This window comes from Microcebus murinus, chromosome 1 (assembly GCF_040939455.1).
Source record: "Microcebus murinus isolate Inina chromosome 1, M.murinus_Inina_mat1.0, whole genome shotgun sequence".
Classification (NCBI taxonomy): domain Eukaryota; kingdom Metazoa; phylum Chordata; class Mammalia; order Primates; family Cheirogaleidae; genus Microcebus; species Microcebus murinus.
In genome coordinates, this window is record NC_134104.1 from 27,303,296 (window position 1) to 27,320,489 (window position 17,194).

At 32.9% G+C, this 17,194-nt stretch overlaps 1 protein-coding gene across 1 annotated transcript in view; it reads left to right on the forward strand.

The window, feature by feature from the left end:
* The first annotated feature begins 7,357 nt into the window (after positions 1-7,357).
* The window catches only part of LOC142871916 (putative uncharacterized protein ENSP00000383407), a 43,415-nt gene continuing 33,578 nt past the window's right edge, over positions 7,358-17,194 (forward strand). The window contains exons 1-2 of the mRNA XM_076005102.1: positions 7,358-7,381; positions 12,881-13,009. Of these exons, the coding sequence (XP_075861217.1) occupies positions 7,358-7,381; positions 12,881-13,009 (153 nt within the window). The remainder of the gene's footprint in view (positions 7,382-12,880; positions 13,010-17,194) is intronic.

Sequence of the window (17,194 nt, forward strand, 5' to 3'; positions counted from 1 at the left end):
AGAAGAACAAGTTAAAAAAAATACTCAGAATGAGATGCAATTTTGCAGGGCTTAGTCTCTGCAACAAGTTAATGAAAAGGAAAAGAGAGAGAGAGACAGAAGTTCTAGATTACCAAGACCTGAAAGACATTGATAACCAAATGTCAAATGTGAGTCTTATTTGGATCTTAATTCACATGGAACAAATGAAAAGACTCTCCTCCTCCTTCTCTTCCTCAACCGCCTCCTCCATCTTCATCTTTGTTTCCTCCTTCTTCTTCTCTTCTTCTTTAAGGTTATTGGGGAATTTTAATTATGAATGGTGTTTTGTTGATTTTGTCACATAACAAACCATCCTCCAATAACTTAGTGGTTTAAAAAAAGAATCATGTATTTTTTTTTCACAATTTTGCAGTTTGCTCAGGGCTCATGGGGGATGGCTGTCTGTTTTACCTAATATCAACTAAGGTGGCTCATCTGAGGCTTGGGGATTTACTTCCAAGTTGGCCTCACCCACAGGGCTAGCCTATCAGTGCAGGTTACAGCTCGGAGACTGGATGGGTCTGTCACTGAAGCCCATCATTTTCCTTCATATGGGTCTCTTCATGTGTTGCTTGGGCTTCCTCATAATAGGACAAGCGGGTTCTAAAGAGGAGGAAATGGAAGCTGGCAGTTTTCTTAATAGCTAGCTTTAACTGAAACTTTGCAGTAAGTTCTGAAGATCTGTTGTACAGGATAGTGACTATAGTTAATAATAATTGTGCATTTTAAAATTGCTAAGAGATTAGAATTTAAATGTTCTCATCACAAAAGGCTAATTATATTAGGTGATTGATATGTTAATTAGCTTGATTTATTTATTTCACATGTGTACATATATCAAAATATCATGCTGTACACCATACATGCATATAAGTTTTATTTGTCAATTTTATCACAATAAAGCTGGGGAAAGTAAAAGAAATGCATGGAGAGAAAAATTCTAGGCTTAGAACTAACACAGTGGTATTTCTGCCATACTTAATTTATCAATGTAGACATAGTCTTAGCCCACATTCAAGGGATTGGAGAAATAGACTCCATTTTTCTGTAGGGGGAATGACACAAAAAGGTATTTGAAGTTATCAGGAAATAATTTTTAGATTTAGCAATGGCACTCTGATTAAGAAAATGTCAAAAAATTTTAGAGATACAAATGAAGTATGTAGGAGTAAAATAACATGATGAGTGGGGTTTGCTTTTAAATGCTTTAACAGGAAAGAAAAATGGTAAGGATAAAACATGATAGATTAAAGTAACTGTTGCAATACCTTGATAATTGTTAATTATAAGCGAGGGGAATATGGAGGGATTAGTTTACTTTTGAGTATGTGTGAAAATTTTCATAGTCATTTAAAAAAAAAACAGGATTTGAAATAATGTTATTGCTCCTAAGAGAGAAGATTATAAGGAAGAAACTCAAAGTTCTACTTTCAACTGCTTTTTCTTTTGATTAAATATTAATATTAAATATCAAATATTCCTTAAAAAATATAAAAAAGTAAAAAATATTCCTTAAATAATACTTGTCTAATTCAAAAGTACTAATATGGCAAAGTGTGCAGAAATAGAGAAATTTTACAGGGGTGCTGAGGCTGTTGGGAGACTTAAGGGAAGAAGAGCCAAACGTGAAGGGCTGTTTGACATTGGTGCGTTCGATGTCTGTTTCTCATGTTTGAAAGCAACTGTGTGAGGACTTAAATGATCTGAACTTTTGCAGCCATCTTCAAACCATAAAAGGAAGGGCAAGGGGACTGTAGATAGTATCCATGACACTGACCTCACTGACTCTCTGCTTCAATGCCAACAATGGTCAATCCATGCATCTATTCTTATATGAGGAGAATAACCCTTCTTGAGTAAACACTCTCAGTCAGGTGAGTTTGTCACTTTCAACTCAAAGCATTCTTAATTGATAGCACCCTAAGACAGAAAATGCTAATATAAATCTCCAGGTGCTGCTGATTAAAAATAAGGACAATTGTAGATGCCCTTTCCAGGGGTATTATAATAAATGTTAATTAAAAGGAAAATAAGTCTAGGACCAGCTGAAGAGGAAACTTATTTGCATTATCTAAATTTAACTTTCATTATCTATTTGTCTGCTGAAGGACACAGGTTGATTCCACATCTTGGCTATTGTAAATAATGCTGCAATGAGCCTAAAAGTACAAATATTTCTTTCACATACTGATTTCATTTTCTTTAGATGTATACCCAGCTGTCGGATTGTTGGAAAATGTGGTATTTATACACTATAGTGTATTGAATACTATTCAGCCTTAAAAAAGAAAGAAATCCTATCATTTGGGACAGAAATGAACCTGGAGGACATTATGTTAAGTGAAATAAGCCAGGTACAGAACGATAAATAGCTCATGTTTTCATTCATGTGGAATCTAAAAAAATCGAATTAGTTAAAGCAAAGAGTAGAATGCTGATTACCAGGCAGCACCTCATTCACCTGAGGAGTTGGGAGAGTAATAGCAGGAAATGCTGGTCAAAGGACACAAAATTTCAATTAGACAGGAGAAATAAGCTCAGGAGATCTGTTGTACAACATGGTGACTGTAGTTAATAACAATGTATTATACACTTGAAAATTGTTAAAAGAGTAAATGTTAAGTGTTCTCACCACAAATAAATATGTAAGATGATATATATGCTAATTAGCTTGTTTAACCATTCATGTATATATTTCAAAATGACATGTTGTATACCATAAGTATACACAATTTTTGTTTGTCAATTAAAAATAAGAAAAAATTAAAAAGTAATCTAAACATTCAGAAAAATTAGTGAATTTATAAAATAATTAGATTTTCAGCATATCCAGAAATAAAAGGACTAAATGGATATCAAGGAATCACCTGGCTCCGGCTTCTGCCTTCAGATAGGTAGAAGGTATAACATGGCCATTGTACAGAAGAGTTTATTGAAGATTTAGAATCTAAATATCATTCCTAAAGTTTACACAGGATGATTAGTGAGAAAAGCATGAAATTTGAAACCAGATATTCCTATATTAGGTCTAGATTTACTACTTGGTTTTTGACATTGACAAGTTACAAAATTTTCTGAGCCTCAATTTCTCTATCCTTAAAATTAAAAAAAAAAAAACACTTTTCAAGGTTTTTGTGAAGATGGAGTAAGGCAATATACAAAAAGTTCTTAATTTCAAACCTTATTTCAAATCTGCAATAATCAAACAGTGTGGTATTGGCATAAAGACAGATATGTAGAGCAATGTAATAGAACAGAGAGTTCAGAAATAAACCCTCATATATGTGAAAAATGATTTTCAGCAAAGGTGTCAAGACCATTCAATGGGAAAAGGATAGTCTTTTAACAAATGGTGTTCAAAAAACTGGATATCTACATGCAAAACAATGAAGTTGGATCCTTATATTATGCCACATACAAAAATTCAGAGTGGACAAAGTCCTAAAGAGCTAAAACTATAAGATTTTTATAGGAAAACATAAGGGAAAATCTTTATTACATTCAATTTGGCAATTTTTTTCTTAGATATGACACCAAAAGTATAGGCAATGAAAGAAAAATAGATAAATTAGACTTTATCAAAATTAAAAAGTTTTGTACATCAAAGGACACTGTTAACTGAGTAAAGAGACAACTCACAGAATGGGAGGAAATATTTGCAAATCATATATCTGAAGAAAGATTCATATCCAGAATATGTAAAGAACTCCTACAACTCAAAAATGACAAAAACAACCCAATTTTAAAAATAGACAGAGGATGTGAATGAACATTTCTCCAAAGAAGATACACAAATGGCCAATATGCAATGAAAAGATGTTCAACATCACTAGTCACTAGGCAAATGCAGATCAAAACCATAAGACACCATTTCTCAGGCATTAAGATGGGCACTAATAAAAAAATAGAACATAACTAAGGATTGTCCAAGATGTGGAAAAATTGGAACGTGTGTGCCCTTTTGGTGAGAATGTATAAAGGTATAGCCACTGTGGAAAACAGTATAGTGCTTCCTCATTGACACATGAAGTATATTCAAAAAGTTCATGGAAAAATGCATATTGTAAAAAACTATGCATGGATTTCAATTTTTTTGCACCCAAATAAGCTTGTGCTAACTTGTTTTAACATGTCTGAACAGGATTTAGTTTGAAGCACTAAGAAAGATAAGACATCAGTTCGAATAAAGCCCCTATCAGAGCAATATGAATTTTGCTAAAATTGAAGCAAAACAACAACAATAACAAAAACTCCATCAAATATATGGTGAAGGTTGGCTGGAAGAATGGTGAAATCATTGGCACTTTACAAAAAGCTAATGGGGACAATGTCCTTACGAAATCAGCACTTTATAAATGGACAACTCATTTTGAGAAAGGACAAGATGATATTGAAGATAAAGCATACAGCAGCAAGCCACCCACATCAATTTGCCAGGAGAAAATGCACCTTTTCCTCACCCTAATTGAAGAGGACCAATGATTAACAGCAGAAACCATAGCTGACACCATAGATATTTCAATTGATTCAGCTTATACAACTGAGACTGAATAATGAAAGTTGCACACACTTTCCACTCACTGAGTGTCAAAACTGTGGTGCCCAGATCAGCTGCAGACAAGAGCAGAACATTTGATGAAAATTTTAAACAAGGAGGAATCACAATTGTGCACCATTTCTTTGAGAAATTGTAACAGGAGATGAAACAATTCTGAAGATAAATCATAGTCAAAGTGATGGCTACTAAGAGGAAGTGAAAGCAAAAGTGAACCAGTAAAGAGCAAAAGATATTGCAATAGTTATTTAGGATGCTCAAGGCATTTTGCTTGCTTATTTTCTGAAGGGCCAAATGACATCTGCTTACTATGAGAGTGTTTTGTGAAAGCCAAAGCTTTAGCAGAAAAACACCAAGGAAGCTTCACCAGAGAGCCCTTCTGCACCACAATAATGCTGCTCATTGCTTTCATCAAACAAGGTCAATTTTGTGAAAAATTCAATGGGACATCATTAAGCATCCACCTTACAGTCCCAATTTGGCTCTTTCTGAATTTTCTGTTTCCTAATCTTAGAAAATCTATAAAGGAAACTCATCTTTCTAGAGTTAATAATGTAAAAAAGACTTCATTGACATGAGTAAATAGCCAGATTCCTCAGTTCTTAAGATGTGGAATCAATGGCTGGTATCATTGCTTACAAAAGTGACTTTTATTTGCAGTATGTGTATTTAACCAAGAACTCATAGATGAATATATAAATATAGTTCAAAATAATTTAAAAATAAAAGCCTATTATTTTCTTTCTTACTGATTTTTATTTTATTATTTAAATTTTATTTCAAAATATCATGGGGGTACAAATGTTTTTGGTTACATGGGCTGCTTCTGTGATGCTTGAGTCATGGCCATGGCAATAATTGTGCCAATCACTCAAATAGTGTTCATTGTACTCCTTAGGTAGGTTTTCATGCATTCCCTCTTCCCCCTCCCCCCAATTGATTTCCAATGGATTTTACTTTCCTCTGTGCACATGTGGGCTAGTTCCAATTTAATAGTTAGTTCCACTTTAATGCTAAGTACATGTCGTGTTTGTTTTTCCATTCTTTAGATATTTCACTTAGGATAATGGTCTCCAGTTCCATCCAAATTGTTGCAAAAGGCATTAATTCATTCTTTTATATAGCTAAGTAGTACTTATGGTATTATATACATATACCACATTTTGTGAATCCACTTATGTATTGATGGGCACTTCAGTTGATTCCACATCTTTGTAATTATGAATTGAGCTGCAATACATATTCAAGTGCAGGTATCTTCTTGATAAAATGACTTCTCTTTCTTTGGGTAGATACCCAGTACTAGGATTGCTAAATCAAATTATAAGTCTACATTTAGTACTTTGAGAAATCTCCACACTCTTTTCCATAGAGGTTTCAGTCTCACCGACAGTGTATAAATGATCCTTTCTCTGTGTGTCCACACCAGCATCTATTGTTTTTGGACTTTTTAATAAAAGCCATTTCAACTGGAAGGAAATTCCAGCACATGCTACAACATGGATGCATCTTGAAAACCTTATGCTAAGTAAAATAAGCCAGTCACAAAAGGATAAATATTTTATAATTCCATATTTTATAATTCCATATTTTAATTCCATATAAATCCAAATATTTTATAATTCCATATATATATATGGAATATATATATATTAGAGTACTCAAACTTATAGAGTCATAAAGTATAATGGTAATTGCCAGGGACTGAGGAGCAGGGGAAATGGAGAATTAGTGTTTAATGGGTAAAGAGTTTCAGTTAAGAAAGGTGAAAATATTCTGGAGATGAGTGGTGTGGTGGTTCCACAACAATGTGAATGTACTTACTGCTATAAAACTGTACCCTTAAAATGATTAAAATGGTACAATTTTATGTTATGTATATTTTGCCACCATAAAAATGTGCTTCTTTCTGTATCTTGTCATGTGAAGAATCAAAATTTTGTTATGAGATACAAGAGGAGAGAGGAATGAGAGGTGGAGAGGAACATAAGATAGAACCTTAGCCGGGCGCGGTGGCTCACGCCTGTAATCCTAGCACTCTGGGAGGCTGAGGCGGGCGGATTGCTCGAGGTCAGGAGTTCGAAACCAGCCTGAGCAAGAGCGAGACCCCGTCTCTACTATAAATAGAAAGAAATTAATTGGCCAACTAATATATATAGAAAATTAGCCGGGCATGGTGGCACATGCCTGTAGTCCCAGCTACTCGGGAGGCTGAGGCAGCAGGATTGCTTGACCCCAGGAGTTTGAGGTTGCTGTGAGCTAGGCTGACGCCACGGCACTCACTCTAGCCTGGGCAACAAAGCGAGACTCTGTCTCAAAAAAAAAAAAAAAAAAAAAAAAAAAAAAAAAAAAAAAAAGATAGAACCTTGATCTACCATACTTAAATGAAAGATGGCATTTTAATATTGAAACATGACATTTTCTTCAGGGTTTACTTCAAATTTTCACTTTAGTTAGTTAGGCCTATAGTTGTTTTCACTGCATTTTCTCTGCAGATTTTAGGAATAGCATTGCTACCTTTGAAATCTATTTACACAGATCATGGTAAGTCTCATTCTCTCATTTTATTAGTCAGGGTTCTTCATTAATTTAGGAAATTGTTTGTTCAATAAAGACCTATATTATTTGATAATGGTCTCCAAATCCCCTGGATTATGGCAGGGATTTTACTTTGTAATAATCTCCCACGAGAACTGGCCAAACAGCTGTAGAAGCAAGAGAGAGCAACGGGGGCAATCGTATTCTTTAAAGCACAACAACAAGGAACTGAAGCCTACCAAAATGAATCTTTTCTGCATTTCACTGGTAAGTTTCTTTATTTGTACCATTTATATTCCCATTTTTACTTTATTGTGTCAGATAAAAGAAATGAAATTAGTGTATATGCTAAACTTCCTAGGGGATGATATTAATACATTTAGCATCTCATAAGAAAGTTCACATGAAAAAGAACAGAGAGAAAGGATGCTTTCACTAAAGCGCTTAAGCCAACTCTATTCAAAGGCAAGTTATTTAAAAAATATTTATCTACAACAATTACCAGTTATTTAACATTGCAATGCTGAATTTCTAAGTATAATCTTCTGTGAAGAGTATTTGTGAAAAATTATTTTCTTCTATTTGTTATGAGTATGAGAAAAATTTTTGCAAAATATTCAGCCTTTATGTTGATTGCTTTGCTTTTGAGACATCCCAGGAATCAAAATTTCTTCTTTGTTGTTTGAGTAATGAATTCCATTCAATGTTGGCTTGGTTAAACTTCCATGGAGACAGTTTTCTGAGTTACATTGCACTGTAAACGCAAGATACAATAGATTAATCCAGTCCTGGAGATGTGCTTACTCAAGGGTATAAGCACCTCTCAAATTCTTTTTTACATTACTACTTTTTTTTCTTTAGCCCGAAGTGGATCAGTGAAAGTTATCAGGTAGTCATAGATCTAGAAATATTTTATAACACTAACCTGCAATTGTAACCATCTGCCAATGCTTAAAAATGGATTTCAAAAATAATTTTATTCATTTCTATCTGTGTTTTAGAGCAGGGCATTATGCCTATTTATTGGTTTTTCAAGATGTCGATGGGAGATCCCTCTCATTTGGGAAAATAAAATAGACTACTTTTGATGTTTGTTTTCTTTCCAAATTGCAAATAAGATTAACATAAGCGGTAGAGATGGTGCTGACATACGTTGTAATACCTAAACAGGAGGCATTTTAAGCCAAGATAAGGGATTTAATCTTAGAGCATCTTGAAAAATAAAATGCAATTGTGAGTTGTGAGAGGCTGAATCATCAAGTTCGGTTTGCCTATATAGTCCAATTTACAAAATAACTGCCAGCTCTCAACTTTGCTTTGTTCCATATAAATCTGACGGGAGAAATTCCATTTCAGGTGATTTAAGTGGTATTGTGCATTCTTTTCAAGTTGATCTAAAAGAGCTATATGTGGTTTATATGAATATATTTCCCATGGAAACAGGCAGGGTAGCATCAAAAATGATTGTGTTCTGAAATCATTTTGAATGGTAATATAATCAGTATGCTAATGTTTCTATAACATAACATGGTTCAGCATAGCGTGGCATACATTTATAATCCTATCACTAAATACATATAACCATATAATGAGTTTGATTGTCTTTCTCTGTGATGTATGGAAGGGCACACATACTCAAAAAGGAATACTTTCAAGTCTTGGCTCATGGACTCTATATGACTGTAACTCTTTTCCATCTTTTAAAGTTGTCCTTAAGAAGTTACGTATGTGCTCAGAAACATATTTGATTAGACTGGACTAAACCATCATGAATGCGGGACTATTTTGTTGAAGCATTCTAAAGTTTATTCAAAATTAATTGCTTTAATAAGAAAATGTACATGAAGTACTTCAAAAAAATCAAAACTATTTTAGGTGTGTTTTGTTCTTTTTCATAGAGTAAATAAGTGAAATAATTTAGCATGTGGGTTCTCAACCAGGGTGTTATGACACTCTACTGTACTGTTATGAGCTGTGAAAAAGGGGTGAGATTATAGCTTTTGCCAAGAATTTATGCATAATCCAAAACATATTTTATCTGTGCCTGTAGGAATGTGAACATATGGGACATCACATTTAAGAAAAGAGAATAAAAACCTCTGATTTAGTGGAAAGAAAGATTACTGAATTAAAAAATGAAAGTATATGTAAATATATTGACCTTTAAATCTCTGGGAAACGTGATCTTAAATATTAATTATCACATAAAGATTACCACTAGGGAAAGAATGAAAGAGTTAAACATTCTTTTATTTAAGTGTAAGGGGAAATTGTAAATCTTTTAGTAAATGGGATTTTTAAGAGAAATATAAAGGCAGAAACTTAATGAACTACCCGTTTTAAACCAAGGATACTATAAATAATCCATTAAAGGTGATTGCTATTATTTTGGATCTATAAACTTGAAATGGGATCTATCTTTCAAAAGAGAGGCAGAAATACCCTTTTATATATGCCAATCTGACTCCACAATTTTTCTTAGAGTTTTACGTGGTGATGAGGCTTTTAGAAAGCTTGCTCATTTGAAGCAAGGTGATTTTCTTGTTAAGCTCATCATTTAGTTATTGAGTTTAACGTGACTTTGTAACCCATGAGGTTACAAATCAATTATCCCTGCACCATTTCTTCAGTGATTTGAAATGCTGCCTCTATCTTTATTTGAATTTTTCTATTTTATCCCATTGGTTTATCTCTACTCCTTTCCTTTTACTTGTTCTTTAAATATCTGTTAAAATAATTGTAATGCCAAATAGATATTTTACTCAGAAGAACACCCCTTCCATGTCTTTCTTCCAAATTTGGACCTTTAAAGTCTTTGTTCTTTTATATAAATTTAGGAAATATTTTCAAATTATGTGAAAATCTTTGATGGGATTTTGATTAAAATGGATTTGAATTTTAAGCATCACTTTAAGGGGAAGTTGACTTTATTATGGTGTTGTGTCCTCTCATCCACAAACATTTATAGTTCTTCATTTATTCAATTCTTTCAAAGCCTTTAATAATGTTTTATAATTTTCTCTACAAAATTCTTGCATATCTTTTTTAAGTTTATTGCTAGGGGCTTAAGAATTTTGGCTGCCATTATAAATATTTTTTCCAAGTTCTCTTTTTTTCTGATTTACAGATAAGTTATTAATTTTAGATATATTAATATGCAAATAAATAATTTTGCTGAATTTAAAAAGTTCTGGCAGTCTGTGGTTTTCTCAGATTTTCTATGCAAATAATCTATAATTTTTTTTAGCAACTGTACTATTTTCAAATTTTTTCTCTAACATTGACAAGCAAGAATGCTATGATTGCAGTCATCTTAGTCATATTTCTAATGTCATGTAATTACTTTTCAGTCAGTCTTATCAAGATTTTTATTAAATTACACTAATCAGGTTAAGAAATTACTATCTTTCCCCAATTTGCTAAGATTTTTTTCCTATGGATAAATGTTAAAATTTTCAAGTGCCTTAGAATATTTCTTGAGATAAAATTTCTTTGTAATATTTTAATATATAATTAAATGTTGACACATTCTTACATTCCTGTATTAAACCTTGATTGGTCATAATGTATTTTTCTATATACTAGTAAATTTAATTTTGTTGACTTTTTATTTAGGACTTTAAAACTATGTTAATAAGTACAATTGATCTGTTGTTTTCTTGCATGCACAAGAAAATTCCCAAATTTTCTTTTCTAGAATTCCTATTAGTCTTATGTTGTCATCTCTTCCCCACTTTACCCTCCACAGTTTACCTGCATGTTTCTTGTATTTTCTCTTTATTTTTCTGTGCTGCACTCTGGCTGAACTTGTCAATATTTTCTAATTCTCTCTCATGAGAGTGCTAGAGTTCATTTCAATTTTTGATTATTTAATACAGCTTTCTGTTATTATATTATTCATTTTCAAGACTTTTAAATTATTTGGTTTTTGTTTCTATTTAGTGGTTCCTGTTTCATTTCTGTTTTGATTTCATCATAAATTATTTATTTTTAATCAGATATTACTTTTTCATTTAGCTCTGTGAAGATCATAAATATTCTTTCTTAAATTATCTCTCCATCTGTTTTATGATTTTAATTTAATCTGGAATGAAATGGTTTTATTTTCAGATTGTCAATTCCATTGGCTGTCTTTCTCAACATTTGATCTCTTCATGTGTTTTGGCTAATTTGGAATGACAACTCTCTCTCTCTTTTTTCCCAACCCCACCCCAGCTTCTTCACTTTTCAGGTTTCTTCATCTACTTGTGAGGCATAAATCTCAAGTCTCCGTGATGCTGGAATTTAAACTAGGGCTTACATTTCTTGTCCTGAGTTCTCACTAAAAGCTGATATGTGGTATATTACTGATTTAGCCACTGAACCATTCATTGGTAACTTATTTCGTATCCCATATTGCTGACTGTGTTTAATTTTGCTTTTCTGGCCCATAAGCAATAGCCCTAGCAGCTGTTGACAGAAGCTTTTTACATCCTCCTTTTATAGCTGTGAGTGTTGCTGTGGCCCCTGGATTTCATCACGGAGTTTCCCCTGCGTGGAGGACACTGATTTCATGCTACGCGACAAAGGCTTAAGATCTGGTCAATGCTGCCTGCTTCTTAATAGGCCCCAAGGTTTAGTTTCACTCACAACTTTGCATTTCTGTTAGGTTTTGGGTCTCCCTACATGTTTATGTATTTTACAGCACTCATATCTTCCTTATGTCTTTATAATTTTTCCAATAATTTGTCATGTGTTTGGAGCAAGATGTACTTAAACTAGAAAGTTGCAAAGCACATTGGTTGGAAGTTTTTAAGGTAGACAATGCATTCAATCTTTACTTTGCTTAATAAAATACCTTTTTAAAGATGAGAACATTTTTAATGCAATGTACTGCACTACATTTTAAAAATCATTTCAAGAAAGAAGCCTTTTTCATAATCCAGGAGACTTTCATATTGATGACACCATTATCAGTGCCATCGCTTAGTATGTCTAAAAAGTTTCAGTATACTGATTATATATGTCTCTCCTTTAAGACTGCTTCTAGATGATGCCATAAGTAGATCAATTCTGTCTAACACAGGAAAACAAACACGTCAATTGAATTAATAATTTTGTGTCCCAATACAAGAAAAGTTACAATATAGTTCACAATAGTTTAAAATCCAAACTCATACATTTTTAAATTCATTATTCCATAAATGATGAAAACACATAAATATATTGATTATTAGCATAAATATTCTAACCATTAATATTAATTCCTTCACTCTACTTATAGAATACTTTTACTATTTGAAGGCATACATCATATTCATTTTATCCTTACAGCTCTTCTGTAAGGTGAATGAAACTGCTATTTCACAATTCAGAAAGCCAAAGTACAGCAGATTGTGTTTCTCATACAAGAATGTGGTACTAATTAAAGACACACATGTGACTAAAACCTGTGTCAAACACAGTTTATCAGTGTCTCCAGTAGGGCTTTATTTAGACTTTGAACCTGATGTCTCAATCATGCTTCCTGAGGAATCTCATCATTTTGTACATGCCTCCCCAGCATTTAAAATCTGGTTTAAATTCCAGACTCTATAATAACTGGTGAGAGTGCCTCTCTTTATGGTGCTATTCCCTGCTGAAAATTAGCATACCATATAACTCTTCATCTCTATGCCCAGGAAAATTTAAATGTGGTAGTATATAAAGGTGGAAGATATATTAGGTGCCTTTTCAAGGACAATTGTTATCCTGTTATTTCTTCACTCATAAATCTCTGTATTTTAGGAGGGCTCTATGGATAACTTATATGAACCGATCCCAGCGCAACAAGCTAACCAAGAGAGCACCTCTGGTACAGCCAGTTCTATCTCTCCCTTTGAAGAGAGTGAACAAGCACACAACAATCTCTTCATGGTGAGTGAAGCCATGAATTGAATGGATTTTTTCTTTATTATATATTTACAATCACTTGCTCAATAATACCTGCTAATACAGCAAAAGTCCACTATTTTGGAAAGTTTTTCCTTCACTTTTAATTTCTGATTTTCTCTTCATTGTTATCTCTCTTATGATTTTGGCTTATTAACATGAACCATCATTTATTGAGTATATATTATGTGAGTATATAAGTTAATTCAATATTCAAAGCCACCTTATGATATAAAAATAATTATACATTTCCTACATGAGGAGTATAGCATTTGTCAATTTCCGTGGTGAAAATACTCCCTCCAGGGCCGATTTTAACTGATGATTCAACTATAGGCTTGCAATATCTGAATATTTAATGATTAATCATCTCAAGTGGCGACTCCAGCACATCACTGGCTGCTTTTGAAGCCTGTGCTCTAACCACTTTACCAAACTGTTTCTTGAATTTATGGAAACACACCATCAGCTTACAAAATGTGAGTGTTACAGAAGGCAAATGCAAATAATTTTTGTGAATTATCTTTAAAATTACTAGACACAAATTACTGTGCACTATGCAAAATTGTCTGTGTCCTCATTTAACAGTGCCAGCTATTCTAATTCCTAGTCAATTGCACTGTATTTAAAATATCGTTGATTTCTGAACAACATGAATTTGAATTGCACAAGTTCACTTATACCATAGATTTTTATTCTGCTTCTGCTATCCCTGAGACAGTAAGATCAACCCCTCCTCTTCCTTCTCTTTCTCAGCCTATTCAAACTGAAGGCCACAAGGATGAAGATATTTATGATGATCCACTTATACTTAATAAATAATAAATACATTTTTCTTCCTTATGATTTTCTAAATAACATTTTCTTTAGCTTACATTGCTGTAAGAATACAGTCTATAATATATATAACATACAAAATACGTGTATGTTATATAGACTATGTGTTAATAGACTATTTATGTTTCTGGTAAGGCTTCTACTGAACAGTAGGCTATTAGTATTAAGTTTTGGGGGAGTGAAAGTTATTCACAAATTTTTGACAACATAAGAGTTTGGCATCTCCTGACCCCTGTGTTGTTCAAAAGTCTACTGTAATTCCATACTAATAAACTTACTTTGTTTCTATTGTGGCTTAGGACAATACAAAACAGCCTATGCCTACTGCAAATAAAGAACTTCATTATACTTATAGATTTATACTACCTCCTGCTCTTCGAACCACACTTTTCTCTGATAGTGATATAAACAATCTACATTAGCTATCATTTATTCGATCCCTTCTTTTTTGTAAGGCACTACACTGGTTAATGTATATATATATATATGAAATCATTATGTTTATTCCCACAGTAATTTTAGAGAGGTTGAGAAATGTTGAGAAAGGTGAAATAACGTGTCCACTTAAAAGGAGGATGAGTCAGGATTCAAATCCAGATCTTTTTTTACTCTGAGAAAGGGTTGCAACAAAGCACTTTTCAGTTTTGCACCTACCTTCACATATACCTATTTTGTTTTCTTAGTACATTGAAAACTGCCTATTTTGATAGCTTACAAAAAGTTACTGTTTCCCAGAAGCTTACAGCAGCTAGAAAGCAATGTTAGTGAGCAAGTTTAATACATCTCTGTAAACTAGAAATTAACACAAAAATATTTTTAAATGCAGTGGAAACTCTTCCTTCAAATCTACAACTTTTGCAATATCCGTAAGATGTTGATGCTGACAGACATGCATAAGAAGAGGCAATAATATATTGTGCATATTAATATGAGAGAGGTAAATCATTTACATAGAGGCTATCAATTGACCTTGTAGAATGTTTATAAGCATTTTCACCCTATAATTTAAAAGAAAAATTGAATAGGCTAAAAATCTTGAAAATGTTTCCTTAAATATGTCAATTTAATAAGTATGCATGAAAAATAAACAAGTTCATGGCCAACTAGTTTACTAGAATATTTTTCAAACTTCACTTATATTGCCAAAGTAGATGAGAATAATAGAAATATAATTTAAGTTGCTATAGTTCTCTCTCTGTAACATGTTTCAGTGTTTAATTACAAATATATGTATAAATGTATGAATATATACATACCGAAAATTTAGCTCAACCATTGAGTTCACCATTTAATTGTTGAATTATACCAATCTCATAAAAATATTATTGATACTTATTATATTCCTTATGAAATAATTTCACAGCTTGGATAAAATAAATTCAATATTTTAATAATAAAATTAAAGATTTTAATCATCTGCTTTCTTAGTATCTGTAGTTATTGGTAAGAGCTTTGCTGAATTTTCCTCTAAGCCTCTAAAGAATGGATTTTTTTTCCTCCTGGTTTTTGTATTTTCTTTCCCCACTCCTAATTTAAGGAAAAGAGTTTTGAATCAGTCTTGACAGTATCAGAAAAAGATTATTCTATCTTGACTGGTTCTCTAGAAATACTATGAAAACTGTAAAGTTAATAGAGTTATGCCACAAGCTTCCAATCCTCAACTCAAATGTATTTGTAACCTTTCCATAGAGGAGAGGTACTCTCAAAATTTCTGAAACCAATCTGACAAAACATCTAGTTGTTACAGTGGAAACTATAGCCCATAATAAAAATAATGTCAATTGCCACATGAATTAAAAAGTATCAAAATAAGAGAAAAATTCTTGGCCTTGTGGCTTCCCTTATGAAACATTTTATTTATTTGTTTATTTTATTTCAGCATATTACAGGAGTACAAGGTTACATATACTGCCTTTGCCCCATCCAAGTCAGAGCTTCAAGCGTGTCCATCCCCCAGATGGTGTGCACTGCACCCATTAGGTGTGAATATACCCATCCACTCCTCCCCCGCCACCTGCCCAACACCCAATAAATGTTACTACTAAATGTTCACATAAGTGTTGATCGGTTAATAACAATTTGATGGTGAGTACATGTGGTGCTTATTTTTCCATTCTTGGGATACTTCACTTAGAATGGGCTCCAGCTCTAATCAGGATAATGCAAGAGGTGCTATATCACCATTGTTTTTTGTGGCTGAGTAGAACTCCATGGTATACATATACCACATATTTTATTTACACATGTTTATTAGGAATTTTACTATTTGGATAATGAATAGTAGGTAGTTCCATAGATGAATATAAGATCATTCAGAATCTCAAAGGAGATGATGGAGTGTAGACTGATTGCACAATTAAGGGTAGTAGAGGTGTTGGTAGTCAAGGTGAAGATGTTTATTTTGGGGTTTTAAATGAGGAACATCATAAATATCTAGTTTGTATTCTAATTGCAATTTCATGAAGGGTTAGTAATGGAGAGCTGGTCCAAAGAAGAAACAGTTTAAAAGTGGGACTTTATTAAACTTTTAAAAGAAGAATAATAAGTGATTCACTTGTAGTATATTAGCAAAGCCATAGAGTTTTGGAAGACTACTGACAAAATACAATGGGTAAAATAGTTGTATGGAGTGAGCATCCATACAAATAAATGTGCCAAAATAAAATATAATAACATACTAGCCTAACTAAAGATTGACTCTTCATTATCACATCATTTTAATGTAAGCTGTAACTTACATTGATTTTGTATCACCTTATAATGTCTGAAGATAATAATATATCTTGAATTAGAAAAAGAGTGAGAATGCTTTGATTTGAATGTGTCCCCCAAAGTTCATGTGTTACCGACTTAGTCCCCAATGCCACAATGTTGAGAGGTGGGACCTTTAAGAGGTGATCAAGTCATAAGGGCTCCGCCCTTACAAACAAATTAATGTTGCTATCATGAGAGTGGGTTTGTTATAAAAGCAAGTTCGTCCCTCTGTTGGTCTTTCTTTTGTCCCCTCTTGCTTTTCCGCCTTCTGGCATGGGATGAGACAGTAAGCAGTCCCTCACTAGATGTAACCCCTTAATCTTGGACTTCCTAGCTTCCAGAACTGTGAACCAATAAATTCTGTTTATTACAAATTACTCAGCCTCAGGTATTTTCTTATAGCAGCACAAAATGGACTAACACAGAGAAAACAAAATATTTTTCTCTCTGCCAATTTGGGGTTAACTGGATCAAGCCTGAATTATCTGGTTTGCCATCTATGTTGATTGAAGTAAGCAAATAGTTGTCAATTTTCCACTTCATTTTGTATCTAATAAGTTAAATTGATAAGAAATTTGA